Below are 19,697 nucleotides of genomic sequence, written 5' to 3' on the forward strand. Positions count from 1 at the left end.
CGAAGAAGACCCTACGCGATCGAAGAGCCAGAAGACTTCAGATGACGTCGACACAGGCCGAACAGATCGACATCGAGGAAGAGGAGAGATTCTCCATTCACGAATCTGACTCGGACGACTCAGAAACTGAGCAGCCGAAGGCCCAGCCAAAAACTGTGAGTAAATCTGCCCCGGCCAAGACTCACTCCAAAATTATAAAGGCCAAGAAGATGCCACCGCCAACAGGCCATGGCTTAACCCGAAAACACGGTGACCAAACATCGGCACCGAAAAAGGCCTCTCAAGAGCCGAAGACATCCAACTCCGGTCGAGATACCGGCTCCGAAACAACTCGGCGCAGAGAGTTTGACACCCCCAAAGTTAAAAAGGTTTCCTCAGAGCCGAAAAAGAGCGTACCGAAACCATCGGTGTCAAAACATGCAGCCTCGGAGCCTAAAACAGGCTCCTACACAGAAGATCATGGACTTTCCAGCCAAATGCAAGGGCACAGATTTGAGCAGGAATTAGCTATGGGAGAGCCAGACCATACTCAAAGGAGGCTTCACATCCAGAAAGAGACTAGAAAAGTTCAAACTCTTCCACCAATAAAAATAAAAAGGAAGCTAGCATTCCAGGAGGCGGAAATGCAGCCAAAAGCAAAAGTGGCAAGAGACAAAACACCACCAAGGTTTTCGCCACAGCCTTCACCACTGCACTCACCTCATCTGTCCCCGGTAGCAACACCCCCAATGCAGTCGCCAACACACACGGGGATGACACAAGATGACCCGGATGCATGGGACTTATATGATGCACCAGTCTCTGACAACAGTCCCGATTGCTACCCTGCAAGGCCGTCACCACCAGAGGACAGCACTGCATATATGCAGGTGGTATCAAGGGCAGCTACTTTCCATAATGTAGCAATGCATGCGGAGCCGATAGAAGACGACTTCTTATTTAATACCCTGGCATCCACTCACAGCTCTTACCAAAGTTTGCTAATGCTCCCAGGCATGCTAAAGCACGCCAAACAGATGTTCCAGGCCCCAGTAAAAGGCAGAGCCATCACACCTAGGGTGGAGAAGAAATATAAGCCTCCCCCAACGGACCCTGTGTTTATAACAAAGCAACTGACACCTTATTCGGTGATCGTGGGAGCAGCCAGAAAAAGGGCAAACTCCCAGTCGTCAGGAGATGCACCACCGCCAGACAAGGAAAGTCAGAAGTTCGATGCTGCAAGCAAGCGGGTGGCAGCACAGGCAGCCAATCAATGGCGGATTGCCAATTCGCAGGCTCTACTGGCTCGCTAAGACAGGGCACACTGGGACGAGATGCAACATATAATACACCACTTGCCCAAGGAACACCAAAAGCCTGCCCAACAGGTTGTTGAGGAAGGACAAGCGATTTCCAACAACCAAATAAGGTCTGCAATGGACTCGGCAGACACAGCAGCACGGGCGGTGAACACTGCGGTAACCATTCGTAGGCACGCATGGTTACCCAGCTCAGGTTTTAAACCGGAAATCCAGCAAGCTGTGCTAAATATCCCGTTCAACCAAGAACAATTGTTTGGGCCGGAGGTGGATACGGCAATCGAAAAACTAAAAAAGGATACGGACACGGCCAAAGCCATGGGCGGGCTCTACTCCCTACAGAACAGAGGCACTTTTAGAAGGTCACAATTTAGAGGGGGGTTTCGTTCCCAAACCACAGAGCCTTCCACCTCACAAGCCAGACCCACATATCAGGGCCAGTACCAAAGAGGTGGTTTTCGAGGATCATACAGGGGTGGACAATTCCCAAAACCAAGGGGGAAATTCCAAAGCCCTAAAACCCCTCAAGCCAAACAGTGACTTCAATGTCACAAATCCCCACCACTCAACACCAGTGGGGGGGAGACTTACCGCATACTACCACAACTGGGCAAACATAACTACAGATGCATGGGTCCTAGCCATTATCCAACATGGTTATTGCATAGAATTCATAAATTTCCCACCAGATGTGCCCCCAAAAGCACACAATATGTCCAAACAACACTTAGGCCTGTTACAGCTAGAAGTTCAACCATTGTTACAAAAACAAGCAATAGAACTAGTGCCCAAACATCAAAAAGGTACAGGTGTCTACTCCCTGTACTTCCTAATTCCAAAGAAAGACAAAACGTTGAGACCCATATTAGACCTCAGAACTCTGAATCTCTACATCAAATCAGATCACTTCCACATGGTAACACTTTAAGACGTGATTCCCTTACTTAAAAAACAGGACTACATGTCAACGTTAGACCTAAAGGATGCATATTTCCATATACCCATACATCCTTCTCACAGGAAATACTTAAGGTTTGTAATACAGGGAGTGCATTACCAATTCAAGGTACCATTCGGGATAACAACAGCCCCAAGGGTATTCACAAAATGCCTTGCAGTAGTAGGCGCTCATATAAGGAGACAGCACATGCACGTATTCCCCTACTTAGACGACTGGTTAATAAAAACCAGCACTCAACAACAGTGTCTGCTTCACACACAATACGTTATAGAAACTCTACACAAACTAGGGTTCTCTATAAATTACCAAAAATCACATCTAGAACCCTCCCAAATACAACAATACTTGGGAGCAACACTCGACACACAAAAGGCGATTGCCACTCCAAGTCCACAAAGAGTACAAGCCTTCCAAAATATAATATTAAACATGCACCCAAACCAACACTACCAAGTGAGGTTTGTAATGAAACTTCTAGGCATGATATCTTCATGCATAGCCATTGTCCCAGACGCAAGACTACACATGCGACCCTTACAACAGTGTCTAGCAACACAATGGACACAAGCACAGGGTCAGCTCCAAGATCTAGTGTTGATAGACTGCCAGACACGCTTCTTGCTTCAGTGGTGGAACCCTATAAATTTAAACCAAGGGCGGCCATTCCAAGACCCAGTGCCTCAATACGTGATCACAACAGATGCTTCCATGATAGGGTGGGGAGCATACCTCAACCAGCACAGTATACAGGGACAATGGGACAATCAACAAAAACAACTGCACATAAATCATTTAGAACTGTTGGCAGTGTTTCTAGCATTGAAAGCATTTCAACCACTGATAGCCCACAAACACATTCTTGTCAAAACAGACAACATGACGACAATGTATTACCTCAACAAGCAAGGAGGGACACACTCGTCACAACTGTGTCTCTTAGCACAAAAAATTTGGCATTGGGCAATTCACAATCACATTCGCCTAATAGCACAATACATCCCAGGGATTCAAAACCAGTTAGCCGACAATCTCAGTCTAGATCATCAACAAACACACGAATGGGAGATTCATCCCCAGATCCTACAAGATTACTTTCTACGCTGGGGAACACCAAAAATAGACCTATTCCAACAAAAGAAAACGCAAAATGCCAAAACATTGCGTCCAGGTACCCACACCCTCTGTCCAAGGGCAATGCGTTCTGCATGAGTTGGTCAGGGATATTTGCTTACGCTTTTCCCCCTCTCCGACTCATTCCTTATCTGGTAAACAAACTGCGTCAAAACAAACTCTAACTCATACTTATATCTCCAACGTGGGCACGTCAACCATGGTACACAACATAGTTAGACCTGTCACTAGTACCACACATCAAACTACAAAACAGGCCGGATCTGTTGACACAAAACAAACAACTGATCAGTCACCCCAATCCAGCAATACTCAATCTAGCAATCTGGCTCCTGAAGTCTTAGAGTTTGGATATCTACATCTTCCACCAGAATGTATGGAAGTAATTAAACAAGCAAGAAAACCCACTACCAGGCAGTGCTATGCAAACAAATGGAAAAGGTTTGTCTTTTACTGCCAATCCAAACACATAACACCTCTTACCGCATCCATACAAGACATTGTAAGTTATTTACTTCATCTACAAAAAGCAAATTTAGCTTTTTCATCCATCAAATACATCTCACAGCTATTTCAGCCTATTTACAAAATATACAAAACAAGTCTCTATTTAGAGTGCCTGTCATCAATGCCTTCATGGAAGGTCTAAAACGTAGCATACCTCCAAGAACACCCACCAGTACCTTCATGGAATCTCAATATTGTACTCACACGGCTCACCGTTTGAACCCATGCATTTGTGTCAACTTCAATTTCTAACGTGGAAAGTAGCATTCCTCATTGCAATCACTTCATTACGAAGAGTTAGTGAAATACAAGCGTTCACTATTGAACAACCCTTTATACAAGTACACAAACATAAGGTTGTACTTCGCACAAACCCAAAATTCCTACCTAAAGTCATCTCACCATCTCATTTAAATCAAACAGTGGAACTTCCAGTCTTCTTCCCACAGCCAGACTTAGTAGCAGAAAGAGCGCTCCATACATTAGACATTAAAAGAGCTTTAATGTATTACGTTGACAGAACAAAATCATTTAGAAAGACTAAACAGCTGCTTGTCGCATTCCAAAAACCCCATACTGTTAATCCTATCTCAAAACAATGCATAGCCAGATGGATAGTAAAGTGCATCCAAACCTGTTACCTAAGGGCTAAAAGACCGCTATTAGTAACACCAAAAACACATTCCACCAGGAAGAAAGGAGCAACAATGGCATTTCTAGGAAATACACCAATAACAGATATCTGTAAAGCAGCCACTTGGTCAACACCCCATACATTTACCAAGCATTACTTTGTAGCAACACAACAAGCCACAGTAGGACAGGCTGTACTAAGAACATTATTTCAAACGACTTCAACTCCTACAGGCTGACCACCGCTTTGGGGAGGATTACTGCTTTGTAGTCTATGCACAGCATGTGTATCTGCAGCTACACATGCCATCGAACAGAAAACGTCATTTACCCAGTGTACATCTGTTCGTGGCATGTTCCGCTGCAGATTCACATGCGCCCTCCCACCTCCCTGGGAGCCTGTAGCCATTTAAGTTGCAATTAAAAAATTGTATATATGTATATAAACATTCCTTTAGCACAAACTATGTACATATATATCTATTATATTGCATGGACATCTTTAGTATTCATATTCTACCACTCCTACCTCACCCTATGCGGGAAAACAATCTTAAGATGGAGTCGATGCCCATGCGCTATGGAGTCGAAAGGGAGGAGTCACTCGGGCCCGTGTCTCGAAAAGACTTCTTCGAAGAAAAACAACTTGAAACACTCAGAGCCCAACACTAGATGGCAGGAACAGTGCACAGCATGTGAATCTGCAGCAGAACATGCCATGAACAGATGTACACTGGGTAAGTGACATTTTCCATATATATATATATTGTATATGATACAATTCTTGAAATATCTGTTAAAAAAAATTTGTGGGGTTGGTTTCTGTGGATATTGCCACTTGAATCCTTAATTGCATTACCAACTGTAGCACTGTTGTGTTCTTTTAATTTAGAGACTAACATCAGCCTAACAGATTCCCTATATTCCACTATCTAGCCAAAAAGGCAGCACTAGCTTTAAAAAAAAAAAACAGATGCTTCCATGGTAGGGTGGGGAGCACACCTCAACCAACACAGCATCCAGGGACAATGGGACACTCAACAAAAACAACTTCATATAAATCAACTAGAACTACTAGCAGTGTTTCTAGCATTAAAAGCATTTCAACCACTAATAGCCCACAAACACATTCTTGTCAAAACAGACAATATGACAACAATGTATTACCTAAACAAGCAAGGAGGGACTCACTCGTCACAACTGTGTCTCTTAGCACAAAAGATTTGGCATTGGGCGATTCACAATCACATTCGCCTAATAGCACAATACATCCCAGGGATTCAAAACCAGTTAGCCGACAATCTCAGTCGAGATCATCAACAGACACACGAATGGGAGATTCATCCCCAGATCCTACAAGATTACTTTCTATGTTGGGGAACACCAAAAATCAACCTATTCGCAACAAAAGAAAACGCAAAATGCCAAAACTTTGCGTCCAGGTACCCACACCCTCTGTCCAAGGGCAATGCATTATGAATGAGTTGGTCAGGGATATTTGCTTACGCTTTTCCCCCTCTCCCACTCATTCCTTATCTGGCAAACAAACTGAGTCAAAACAGACTCAAACTAATACTCATAGCACCAACTTGGGCTCGCCAACCGTGGTACACAACACTGTTGGACCTATCAGTAGTACCTCACGTCAAACTACCAAACAGGCCAGATCTGTTAACTCAACACAAACAACAGATCAGACACCCGAATCCAGCATCGCTCAATCTAGCAATCTGGCTCCTGAAGTCTTAGAATTTGGACACTTAGACCTTACACAAGAATGTATGGAGGTCATCAAACAAGCTAGGAAACCTACTACAAGGCATTGTTATGCAAACAAATGGAAAATATTTGTCTACTACTGCCACAATAATAAAATTCAACCACTACATGCTTCCGCAAAAAACATTGTAAGTTACCTATTACACTTACAAAAATCTAACCTAGCATTCTCTTCTATTAAAATACATCTCACAGCAATCTCTGCCTATCTGCAGATTGAACATTCAACATCACTCTTTCGAATCCCAGTCATCAAAGCATTTATGGAAGGATTAAAAAGAATCATACCCCCGAGAACACCACCAGTCCCTTCGTGGAACCTCAATATTGTATTAACACGACTCATGGGACCACCGTTTGAACCCATGCACTCTTGTGAAATACAATACTTAACTTGAAAGGTCACCTTCCTGATAGCTATCACTTCTCTTAGAAGAGTAAGCGAAATACAAGCATTTACTATACAAGAACCCTTTATACAAATACATAAACATAAAGTGGTTCTCCGTACAAATCCAAAATTCTTACCAAAAGTTATATCACCATTCCACCTAAACCAAACAGTGGAACTCCCAGTCCTTTTTCCACAACCAGACTCAGTAGCAGAAAGAGCCTTACATACGTTAGACATCAAAAGAGCACTAATGTATTACATTGACAGAACAAAACAGTTTCACAAAACAAAACAATTATTTGTAGCCTTCCAAAAACCTCATGCAGGGAATCCTATATCCAAGCAAGGCATTGCTAGATGGATAGTGAAATGTATTCAAACATGCTATATTAAAGCAAAAAGGAATCTACCTATTACACCAAAGGCGCATTCCACTAGGAAAAAAGGCGCCACAATGGCTTTTTTAGGGAATATACCTATGACAGAAATTTGTAAGGCAGCCACATGGTCTACACCTCATACATTCACAAAACATTACTGTGTAGATGTGTTAACAGCACAACAAGCCACAGTAGGACAGGCTGTATAACGAACATTATTTCAAACAACTTCAACTCCTACAGGCTAAGCCACCACTTTTGGGGAGATTACTGCTTACTAGTCTATGCACAGCATGTGTATCTGCAGCTACACATGCCATTGAACGGAAAATGTCACTTACCCAGTGTACATCTGTTTGTGGCATGGGACGCTGCATATTCACGTGTGCCCTCCCGCCTCCCCGGGAGCCCGTGTTGCGTGGGCTGTCATTATTCTAAATGAGACTACTGGATTTCTAGGCAGCAGGATCGATAACGGTGTGGGGGACTGAGTCTGACCCACTTGTAAAGAACTCTGTCACCCTAAATCCGTTTTTTGCTCCGGCTAACTAGCAGTGCCTCATTTCTCCCACGGGGAAGAGATGATTGGGCAGCCGAGCGCATGATATCTTTGAAACTTCTCAGGGAAGCCGTGGTCACTCAGATCCAAACCAAATCTCTCATTTACAGTATGATCTCATATACAAATGACAAAGGCAGTATAAGTTTTATATAATGTTTTAATAAAACGACTGTATTTTAGATAATAAGGCGTGAGCCGCACTAACCAGAACCATACAACACAGTAGGATTGAAATAGTCACCAGGAGAGTAAAACATAAGAACAAAGCTATCATCGTGTCTATTAGTTTCTACTCTCCCTCTGCTTGATCTATTTCGAGCACAGCATGTTAAGCTTCTAGCTTGCCTTTCTGAATCACTGGGGAGACATCAGCCCTCATACCTGAGCAAAGGCCTGTGATCTGGTTCAGCATCTGCAACGAGGCAGTCAGCGTCTAGTTGTGGTTCCCTGGTCGGAATCTCCCTCTTCTGTGTATTGGGACAAGGAAGTGATTTTATAACTAACATGTTAGCGTGATCACAAAATGTCCCTACGCAGGAATGCCAAATCTAAACTCCTACCACGTCTATCGGCAATGTACCAGACTGTATCCTTGACTGAAGCACAGAGTGAGAACTCCAGTGCTGAAGTAGGCTAAACAGTGTGATATGAATAAATAACAAAACCGTAGAACTGGCTATTTGAAAAATAACAGTACGAAGCCTAATTAAAAGCATACAGAGCAAAGTGCACAGAGGCTCTAAGCTGCAAGCAAATGAATAAAATACATCCAGGGCAAAGTGCACAAAGGCCTAAAGCCTGAAGCTAACGCGCAAAGGATACGTAAAACTAACCACACTACACCTGTAGCCGTTATAAGTTGAATGAAACTTGTAAATTTGTAAATATATACTATTCTTATACACATTATGCCATACATACTTACTCCATTGCATGGGCACCTTTACTATATACACAACTCCTACCTCACCCTCTGCGGGGAAAACAATCTAAGATGGAGTTGACGCCCATGCGCAATGGAGCCGAAAGGGAGGAGTCCCTCGGTCTCGTGACTCGAAAAGACTTCTTCGAAAACAGCTTGTAACACTCCGAGCCCAACACTAGATGGCAGGATAATGCACAGCATGTGAATCTGCAGCGTCCCATGCCACGAACAGATGTACACTGGGTAAGTGACATTTTCCATATATATATATATGTTCGATGGCATGTGTAGCAGCAGATGCACATGCTTTGCTTAGCACATCCCGCCATCTAGTGTTGGGCTCGGAGTGTTACAAGTTGTTTTTCTTCGAAGAAGTCTTTTCGAGTCGAGGGACTCCTCCCTTTCGGCTCCATTGCGCATGGGCGTCGACTCCATCTTAGATTGTTTTCTTTCTGCCATCGGGTTCGTGTTTCGGTTCGGAAAGTTAGTGAAAATATCAGAAATTTCGACGGTATTGTTTGCATGGACATCTTACTTCTTATACATCTATAGTTGTACATACACAATCTTTCACTCCTTACTTCACCCTTCTGCGGGAAAACAATCTAACAAAGGAGTCAATGCCCCTGCGCATCGAGAGGAGGAGTCACTCGATCCCGTGACTTCGAAGAAAAACAACTTGTTACACTCCGAGCCCAACACTAGATGGCGGTATATGCACAGCATGTGAATCTGCAGCACTACATGCCACGAACAGATGTACACTCTGTAAGTGACATTATATATATGCACACACACACATACATATTTAATCGTGAGTAAACATACATTTGCTAAACAGTCTTAAAGAGCATGTGTATAATTTATTATTATGACTTGGTAACCATACATATTTCTTAAAGAACTATCCATATCTAGAATATACACACAATCAGATTATATTTATCAACACAGGAATATGCAATCCTTTGTTGTTTGAATATGGTGGTTATGAAGGAAATAGCCAACTCTTGATTAGTCTTCTGAAGGCAAGATAGTTATTCTTGGACCCATAGTTTGGCTGCTTGAACAGAGAAGGATGTACCACCTATTGTCTTTTTCTTGTAAGATGGTGTTTTAAGGCGGGTGCCAATTTTGAGGGGAGGCTTCTGTTGTTCAATATATTTGGTTATTTTGTTTCTGATGAAAAGCAGTCCTGTTCCATGTACAGCTTTGAGGGTGATACAAAGCAGCTTGATGGTGGATCTTCTGGCAATGGGTAACCAGTGACGTGCTCTCAATGCAGGGGAGATATAGGCTTGTGGCTTTACATGTAATAGTAGCCTTGCAGCAGAGTTCTGAATACGTTGTAGTTTTTCCATAATAGATAGAGATGATCCATGGTAGAGGCCATTTGCATAATCCAGTTTGTATAGTACAAGAGAGATAGTAGCCTGCACCTTCTGTGGAAATCTGAGGTGGGGGGGAAGATGCGTCGCAGAGTCTTCAAGGTGATGAAGCTTGATCGTGCTAACTTGTCCACTTGTCCAAATTGTCCATTGCTAACTTGGAGTCCATGGTAATTCCAATGTTTTTAACTTCCTTGGATATCTGAAGAGGTGGTCCCAGATCGTCAGTCCAGGCACACAGTGGATCATAATTTTTCCAGTTGCCACTTGTGAGTATTTCTATTTTGGAAGCATTCAGTTTGAGATGGCTCCAAGTCATCCACTGATCAACGCTTCTGAGGCAACTGAATATTTGTGAGTTTTCAATGTCTTTGGGACATTCCAATTTAAATAGTATTTGTGTGTCATCTGCATAGTTGTAGCATGTGAAATGAAAATCATTGATCAATTCTGGTAATGACATTAAGTAGATGTTGAAAAGCATAGGTGAGATAATTGATCCTGGGGGAACCCTGCTTTTATTAGGTAGGGTTTGAACAAGAAGAGGGGAGGATAGTTCTGTTTTGAAGGTAGGATGTAATCCAGTCGAGAGCAGTCCCTTCTATGCCGCCTTTGTGAAGTCTTTGAATTAGGGTGTCATGGTCAACAGTATCAAAGGCAGCTGAGAGGTCCAGGAGAAGTAGTGCAGCAACTCCATTGAGGTCGACTGTGTTTTTAACATCATCCCAGATTGCTGCGAGTGCCGATTCAGTGCCTCTTCCTGGGCAGAATCCAGTTTGGTAGTCTGAAAGTATGGAATTTTCTTCAGTGTATTAAGACATCTGGGCGAATTCTGCTCTTTCTATCAGTTTGCCCAGGAAAGGTCCATTTGTGATTGGTTTGTAGTTGTTGGGGTCCTGTGGATCTACGTTTGTTTTCTTTAATAACGGATGTATGTATGCCTTTTTCAGGTCTTCAGGAAAAGTTCCTGTAGTTAAAGAGTTATTGATGATTCTTCTTACAAGTGTGGCAGCAGACGTAGATAAAAGAATGTTCTTGAAGATGTGTGGTGGACAAGGGTCAGAAGGGCAACCGGAAGGCCTGCTTGATTTGACCAAATCCATAAATTCACCTTATGATATTTGTTTGAAGGAGTGCAGAGGCAGGGTTGGTTTACGTTTGGAGGGGATTTTAGGAAACGGGTTGGTGGTAATGGTTTTCTTCTGTTTTAAACAGGAGTTCAATGTGTCTGCCTTGGTTGTGTAATGAGTTGCCAGTTTGGGAAATCTTGAGTAGTGGGAAGACTTCCTTCCATGCATTTAAGTTTTCGAAATTCATTGAGAATTTTATAAAATTCTTTAGTTGCAGATTTAGCATTTAGAATTCTGTCTGGGTAGTACCTTTTTTTTTTTTTTTGTGTTTTTTAGCTTTGATTGATGATCTGCATACTCTGTTAAGTTTGTGTAGCGGAAGTTTGTCTTGAATGTTGTTTGTTTTGAGCCAGGTCCATTGCAACCTTATGATGTGTTGCTTTATCTTTTGAAGTTCTGTGTTTAACCAAGGTGTTGGTTTTCTTTTGTCCTGTTTAGTTTTTCTGAGTGGTATTAGGATATCGAAAGCTTCCTGTAGCCACTCAAAGTTTTGGAACAGTATAAATTGTGTCTAGATCTGTGTTGGCTGTTAGTTGTGACTCTAAGTGTTCCAAATTGAGTTTGCTCCATGGTCGATAGATGCATGTATGTAAGGTACTATGGGGTGTGTTGATTTGTGATGTTTTCTGTCGGAAAGTTACCAGATGTTAGTCTGACCATGTGATTGGCGTGATGCTTTGAACTGTAACTAGTTCAGGCTTTGCAAAAATGATATCTGGGATGTGTCTAGTGATGTGTGTGGGATTGTGTACAATCTGATGTAAATTCAATGTGACTAGGCCAGTGGTGATAGCTTTTGGATGGGGCATTGTCAAACCAAATGTTTAGGTACCCAGAAATGCATAGGTTTGAGTATAATGTTATAAGGTTTGAGGCTGTGTCTAGAAAAGTGTCTATGAATGTTGAATTGTTAGGTGGAGGTCTGTAAAGGAGGAGAAGGTTACAGAAAGAAGTTGGTGTAGGGTTGCATCTCGTGAACAGGGCCTCAGCCTTGTATAGAAATGTCTATTTTACTGTGATTTATTGCTTGTTTGAAAATAATAGCTAGTCCGCCTCCTCTCTTGCCTATACAGTTTTGTGTGATGGTTTGATAGCCTGAAGGAACGGCTTCATGAAACACTGGGGCAATGTCAACTCCTAACCATGATTCTGTTACGAATAGTAAGTAAGGTTTTGTGTCCGTGAGCAGGTTGAAGATGTGGTGCTTGTTTTTTGAGATTGTTCGAACATTTATGAGCAGGCAGTTTAGAAAATGTGTGTTTGTGGTGGTGATTTGTTTGGTAGTGTTTTGTTTTGGAGAAGGGTGAACAGTACATTTTAAGCTTGTAAAAGGTGTGTTGTGATAACTGTGTGAGGGTCACAATAGTCCTGTTTTTCAATATAGTGTTCCTCTTCCAGTAGGCTTAGGCTTAGGCTGCATTTTGTTGGGTTTGTTGGTGGTGGTCTTGGTGGCTGAGAGTGACATGATGAGTGTAGTTTTTATTGTAGAGTAACCTAATTGTGTAATAGACAAGGGGATGCGAAGTTGTTAACAGTGGCATGTTGTTTATTTTATTTGTGTCTGTTTAGTGCAGAAGGAGTATGGGTTAGGGGTGGTGGAGGAGCATGTGGATCATAATGAGAGGTGGGTGAATGAATGTTGCTGTGTTTGGGTGCTTGTGGTAGATGTTTGTGAAGAGTAAGAATTTAGGAGTGAAGATTGGGCAGGATTTGTATTATTTGTGTAGTCATGAGGGTGGGAGTGGGTGTGACGAAAAGTATTATGAAAGTTTGTGTTATTTTGATGTGCTAATTTGTGTGGTCTGTTTTTGTGGAATAGTGAGAGGAGATATTGGTGTAGTGATTTTCTGTGAAGGAATTGTCTGCAAGTTAGTGCTGGTGAGTGGTATTAGAATATTACATGGGGTGTTGATGTGTTTTGGAGAAGAGTGTATGAGATGTGAAAGATGGGATGGATGAGGATTAGAGCTGTTTGTGTTAGTTTTGATTACTGGAAGAGGTAAGATGTGTGGTGGAGTGGAGTGTAAGGATTGTATGGTTGTGTGTAATTGGTGAAGAGAGGGGTTTTTTTCTGGATGGTGTGTTGGAAGGCTGGGTTTCGGTATTGCCATGATAAAAGATTACCTGGCAGGAGCAAATAGAGGATAGTGCTGTTGGTTTGTGTGAACAGTGAGTGTGTATCTGGATAACTGAAACTAATGTACAATCTGGTTTTGTCATGTGTGGGCGATGGCAGGTTGAGTTAGTGGGAATGGACAGAGTAGTGCTTGGTGTGAGAATGAAGGTGTCTTACTGTTGTAGTTGTGGTGGATATGTGTATAGGTGTGGTATGTGGGTTGATGAGACATTGCAATCTGTATGAGGTCAGTTTGTGGTGCAAGAGTTGGATGTCTTTGCTGATATCGTGTTTGCATGTTGAAGGATGAGTAGGGAGTAAGGTCCTTTCTGGTAAATGGTAATTTGGGAAGCATTTCTGGCTGTAGGCCCGACAGTCCCAACCAGGCCCATACACGCAACTGCCCTGGTCCTCTCCACTTTTAGCCTCGACACCCGGGCTAAGACACCCTGAGCCCCAGGCTTAAAAAGCCCTATTCGCCAATGGAATCCTAGCCCTAACCAATCAGATTTGTAACCCTAAACCCCACAGCCAATGGGAGACCTACCCCTATTAACAAATCACATCCCTAGTCCTGACAACACAGCCTGTGTGCCCTGCTGACTAGCACTGCATGCAATATGTGTAAAGTCACCCCTACAGCAGAACTTCCAGCACAAGGCAGGGTGCACTATATTACATATGTGGTCATATCTGCCAGAGCAGATATGCCTCTGCTATGTCTTTGTCGATTCGTGGACATAGTAAGTGATCAGAGAAGCCATTTTAAGTAGATGGGCTGGACAATGGTCAGTACAAGTTCCTCAGCTACAGGAAGGCTTCACTGAAACAAGGGATGTTTAGTATCAAACATCTTGTATTAATAAACCCTCACTGATTCCAGTGACAGATGTGTTAATACATGCACCCAGAGGACACCTTAGAGGTGCCCCTTGAAAAACCTTCCAACTGCTAGTGTGCTGGCTGCCCGGTCTTAACCAGCCTTCAACCAACAGACAGGTTTCTGACCCCCCCACGGGTAAGAGCCTCTACTCCCTGCCGATCAGTAACAAAGCCTATTCTGGCAGGGGTTTATACACCCCTGCCAATAAGATGACCTGCGAATTAGCATTCCAAAGCAGGGGGGCTTCAAAGAGCCCACAGCCTTTGGTATGCAAATCTGGCTTCTCTCAGGTGGGGAGATGCCGACCCCCGTGCCCTATGGTCCATGTGGCACTTGGACAGGCTGGGAAATAAATAGTCAGAGAGGCATGTCCACCTCCAGGCCAGTTCCACTCGTAAAGTGGGCTACCTGATGCGGACATGAAATTTGAAAGTCTGCCATGGTGGTGATGACAACTTGGAACTCTGGGACAGGTTTATGTCCTCTTCCCACAGGAAGTGGTCATATAGGGGGCCTAGTGAACTCAGGGGTAAGTAGCTTCTTGCCTATTACCCTACACTCCCCTAACGCCCCTAAATGTGGTGTGTAGGCGCAAGCCCCTGGCACCAGAAAATCAGATCCAGCCAGCCTGAAAGAAGAAGATGGACCCTGAAGAGTTGTAAAAGCAACAGAAGACCAGTAGCTGACTTGGCCTCAGCCCCGCCGGCCTGCCCGCTGTTCTCAACAGTTGCGCTAACGATGACTTGTCCTGCAACTGCCTGTGCCTCCAAAAGCCTGGGAGGACTGTAAGCCTTCAACCAAGAACCAGGAACTCCTGTGGCGTAGCAGAGTTGCTCCCCTGCATCATGCAGGCACCTGAAGGAAAAACTGCGAGGACTCCAGACTGCAAAACCCAACACCGGACAGCACCAATGCACCTGTGTGCCCTAGTCCGAGTTGAAGTAGGCCAATAGTGCCAGCGTGGTCCCCAGGCCCTCCAGAGAAAAAGCCCACCTTGGGTCTGCCCACTGTGGACTTGTCGACGACACCTGCCGGCTCTTTCTGCAGGCTCTTCTGTCCCGGACGTGCCCCGGTGACTAATATCCGACGCCTCAGGACACCTCTGCAGCCTGCCGCCCTGGACTAAGAAAAAGAGGACCAAAGGTGTCCCTACATTCCCCAGCCTCGTGAGACCTGAGCTCACTTATTGGTTTAACCAGACTGAACCCCCAGTCCATTCCTGCAGCAGCAACTGCCTCAGTTGACAGAAACACGATGCCTCTGCACACCTCTACACCCAGTTGCCTTCCTCCCAGGAGAAGAGGACCACAGGTGTCTCATGTCCCTGAGCATCGCAAGATCTGAACCCCTTGTTTGTTCACCTGGACTGGCCCCTAGTCCTTACCTGCAGCATCTTTCTGACTGGACCGATACCCATATACTTCAACTGGGCACCCGATGCTGAACTGCACCTCTGCACCTGGCCCTCTCAGTGCCGCCGGAGATGACCTGTTGGTGTGGCCTTGGACCCTGCCCTATACTCACCTTAAGTCTGAAAGATTTGTCTTGTAAGTTGCTGTTGAGTACGTATTTGACATACATGTTTTTCCTCCATTGTTTAGCAATGCAGTTTCGGAAAATTGCACTGTTGACTTTTGAAAACTGTATAATTTCTATTGCAAAATGTACTTCCCTGACCATATTGATTCTAGTGCCTAAATATATGTAAAGAATTGTTATTCATATAAATTGGTGTAGATATCCTGAGTCATGTGCCTGATTTGACTGTGTCTCTACTGCAGATGTCTAGCACTCCTCTCTGTTAAGCCTAAGGCTGTTTGACCATATTACCCTCTAATTGAGCACCTTGGAATTGCTAGACGAAGTCCCTATCCACTTTTACGAGAACCCCTGGAGTCTTTGCACAGTAAACCTCACTTTAGTATACTATATAAAGACCCAGCTTTTTTTTCTGGGATTTCTTCTGAGCAGATCGTGAGCTTGAGGATTTTTGACAGGCTTTAAACTTACTGCCATTGGCCATGTCTTCAACCATCATAGATGCCAGAGTCTAAGTGTTAGTGTGCAGTACATAGCCATGTAGCTCAGTTTGAACGACTGAGAGTGGCGGGGTTGGAGGTACTGTCTTCAAGTTGTAAAACGTGGTGAAAATGGGAGCTGTAACCATGATGACCATGTAGTCTTGACTGCATTTGTGCCCTTCATGCAGACTCTTTTTATGTGAAATTCATGCATTATCTGCTTCTAATTTCTGCTGTGAAAAAGTACTTTCAAGCCGTCAATGGTGCATTGTTATAGTGTCACTACGTTTGGAGTATTAAGGTAAAAGATTATCTTTAGAGTTATTGTCTATCACCTCCTGTTTTTGTTGCAGAATAGCTGTATTTTCTGTATCTGTGCTACATGATGAGCGGATTGTGCTGGTGGCAGAGCAACGCCCTGATGCCTCAGAAGAGGATAGCTTCCAGTGGATGAGCAGAGTCCTACAGGTGGCTTCACATCACATCTGGCTTATATTGTGCTACTGATAGTTGTGCTTTCTTTGAGTTATGTAATGTGCAATATTTCTTTACAATGTAACTTTTCCTCAGTCCCATCGTGCCATCTCCTGACAGTGTCTTCTTCCATTGTGTGCTGTGTTGTGTATTGGTGTTAATCCATCTGTTTGTGTATGCTGCTTTTTCCTGATGTATACTTCTTCATGGAGATTACTCACCTTTTAAAATTCTTTGGACACCGAACTGGACCTGGAAACTTTGTATAGCCCTCCTTTGCCAATAGGTGGCACTAGCTCCATTCTAGCACCTGAAGTGGTGCAGGTGTGACGTCACAAGTTCCTTGGTTTCCAAACACTTTAACATTGATCTGGAGCTGCTTTCCAATGTTATTTCACATTTTCTGTTTGAAGAAGAGATAAAAGAAGATGAGGAGACAGGATGAGACACCCCTCGATATTGCTCGAAGTAGGTGACCCTTGGCACACTCCCTCTCCAGCAGAGGCCTCATTGGAACTAGAGCTTGTGAACCTCATTCTGGTTAAGGAGCTCCTTTTGTGCTTCTGCCACCTCTAACACCTGCCACTGGGCCTTTTCCAGGTATGCTGCTGCCTCTACCGCATGGGGTGCTGGCACCAAGGCTGGCATATCAGAAATTTCCACTACCTAAAGCCAGCATGGCTCAGTTCCTTCACTCCATGATGATGCTCATCAGGCAAGCTGTAGCCTGTGTGGTGCGCATCCAGGACCCATGGCTTTGTTTGGGGCTCTGTGTGGGATTCTGCTGGCAGGTCCTTCCCGGAGCCTTTCACACTCCGATTTCCTCTACAGGGAATGCTTGTGGTGCTGACTGGAGGCCCTCTGGTGGCCTCTCCAGTGCCACTACTGACATGACCACTACCACCAAAGACGCAGACTGAATACATTCTGATAATTTCTAGGAAGGAAGCCCATAGAATAGCCGAAGAGACTAGGTACAGAGCAGGGTCTACACCTGAAACTCTTTTCATGCCAGAAAGATGATGACATTTTCAGTTTGAACTCTGCCAACATCTGTGAATCAAAGGCGAATATAGATTCTGGCTTCTGCAAAGGCAATACATAGTGTTGTTCCATTTTCTATTTTCACTGTAGTAGGTCTATGCTGAATGTCGACTGCTGTAGCAGCAACATCATACGATGCTCATCTTCCCAATGCTAGCTCAACAAGATGTATTCTTGGTTTCCCAGATACTACAAAGGTCACCAGGTCAAGTGTCAGTTGTTCCTGGTCAAAACTGGGTCAGTGCATAAATACACTCATTTCCCCAACTTCTGGGCATACATCTGACAAAAACACATTTAGCTGAAACAAATAATCCTTGCAAACCAGCAAAGACTCTGGGTCACAAAAAGAGCATAAAAAGAACAGACTATGAGAATAACATTCTGCAACTTGTGCAGACTTGTTGGATTTCCTAACAAGGGCTACAGTGTTACTGAGAAATAAAGACAGACTTATAAAGAGGATGGGGAAGGTGCTCTGGACATGTATTTTAAACCTCATGTTTTGTGCTCAGAGAGTGAACTTTAGCACTTGCTATTTGTTACAGTGATGCTTTTGTAAAACCTGAGCTCGATTCTTTGAATCCCCTAGAGTGTTTTTCTTCATTTGGGAAGCTTTTTTCTACTGTGCTTTACGTTATCGCATGGCGCTGACTTTATAGTCCAGTAGGACACCTGGATGGATTGATCCCTCTTTTTTTTTCTTTTTACATTCTGGTCTCTCTTGAGAGGCATGTTTTGTAAAGGCTGTTTCCCCTCGTGAGGTATACCCTTGTCTTGTGACACATGGCAGACATTAGTGCCTACTTTAACAGAACACCTTTAAGGTTCATGTTGTGGAGGTAGTAAAAGACAGTCAAGTCATCTCTGAGTAGGTCTGGATACTGTGGACTCAGAGCCATAAGTTCATCAGTAGCCATGAGAAGGCAAGCATGGCTAAAATAAAAATGGCTTTCTGGTGATGCGAAGGCTATGCTAATGGACATGCCATATGGTTGTACATGCCTTTTCCAAGCCCAGGCCTGTCCGGCCTTGGAGAGGTCAAGGCAGATAGAATGATGGGCTGATCTATAGGCAGGTCCACTGGAATAATGCAGCAGGGTTGAGTAATTATGAGTCAAGAAAAGGCTGATTATGCGGTGTAATACAGCACATTTTGTGATAGTATTACTTCATTATTTTGTTATTTTTACAGCTAGCACTGCCTAGGCATTGGTTGTATCTCAGTAGTACCAGTTTAACACGCAAATGTAACAGTAAGTCAACCTTTGCAAAGGGCCTTTCACTTTTGAACCATTTGAGCTAGAACCAAATATTTTTTGTTAAATCTGCAGATTATGCAGTGGATGGTGAATTGCATGGCACATGCAGGAAATCTATAATTATACGAAAAACACCGAAGCTGCACAATCACATAATTCCAGTGGCCTGTCGGTAGGTTGTGAATCCTGAGCCTGGGATTTCAAACAGTACCTGAAGTTTTGTGGCTTTTCTAAAGGATTCTCCTTTAGCCAGCATCAGCCATCCAGCCAGTTCAACGTCCCAAACAACTACTGCAACAGTACACATGCTGGGGTAAAGGAAAGGGCCTCCTCACCAGCGACACTCGGGTAGCTGCTTTACCTCTCACCGTGAAGGAACACCTGTGACAGTATTAAAAGTGCCTTCCCTTATAATGGCCTGGAATTCTATTCTTAAGATAGTGGGTCTTAGAGATCAGAATGTGCACCGGCCACAGCTCAGTGCCTTACAGTTTCGTTTACAGGGAGCAGTGGGGGATTTGTTCTGGTTAAGTGGAAGTCTTCTATTGCACTATACATTTCCTCCCCTACCTTTGATTCCGAGTCTTAGGAAACTATGCCAAGATTGAGCCAAAGCCATTGGTGTGGCTGTGGTCTGGATAAGAAAGTTGTGGTACATAGACCGTGCTTATTTTGAGCCGGTGGGACCCACAAGAGCTCATTTTTGCCGACCAGCTCTTATTCTTCAGCATCATACAATTGCAAGAGCAATAGAGGGGGAAAATGCACAAAGCGGAATGAAAGAGAAAGACTAAAAACCATCATGAAGG

The 19,697-nt window shown here is 43.8% G+C and overlaps 1 protein-coding gene across 1 annotated transcript in view; it reads left to right on the plus strand.

Annotated features, from left to right (window-relative positions):
- DIP2A (disco interacting protein 2 homolog A) overlaps window positions 1-19,697 on the plus strand; it is a 637,392-nt gene that overhangs the window by 388,157 nt on the left and 229,538 nt on the right. The window contains exon 22 of the mRNA XM_069225498.1: window positions 16,462-16,576. Coding sequence (XP_069081599.1) covers window positions 16,462-16,576 — 115 coding nt within the window. The remainder of the gene's footprint in view (window positions 1-16,461; window positions 16,577-19,697) is intronic.

Source organism: Pleurodeles waltl, chromosome 3_1 (assembly GCF_031143425.1).
Source record: "Pleurodeles waltl isolate 20211129_DDA chromosome 3_1, aPleWal1.hap1.20221129, whole genome shotgun sequence".
NCBI lineage: Eukaryota > Metazoa > Chordata > Amphibia > Caudata > Salamandridae > Pleurodeles > Pleurodeles waltl.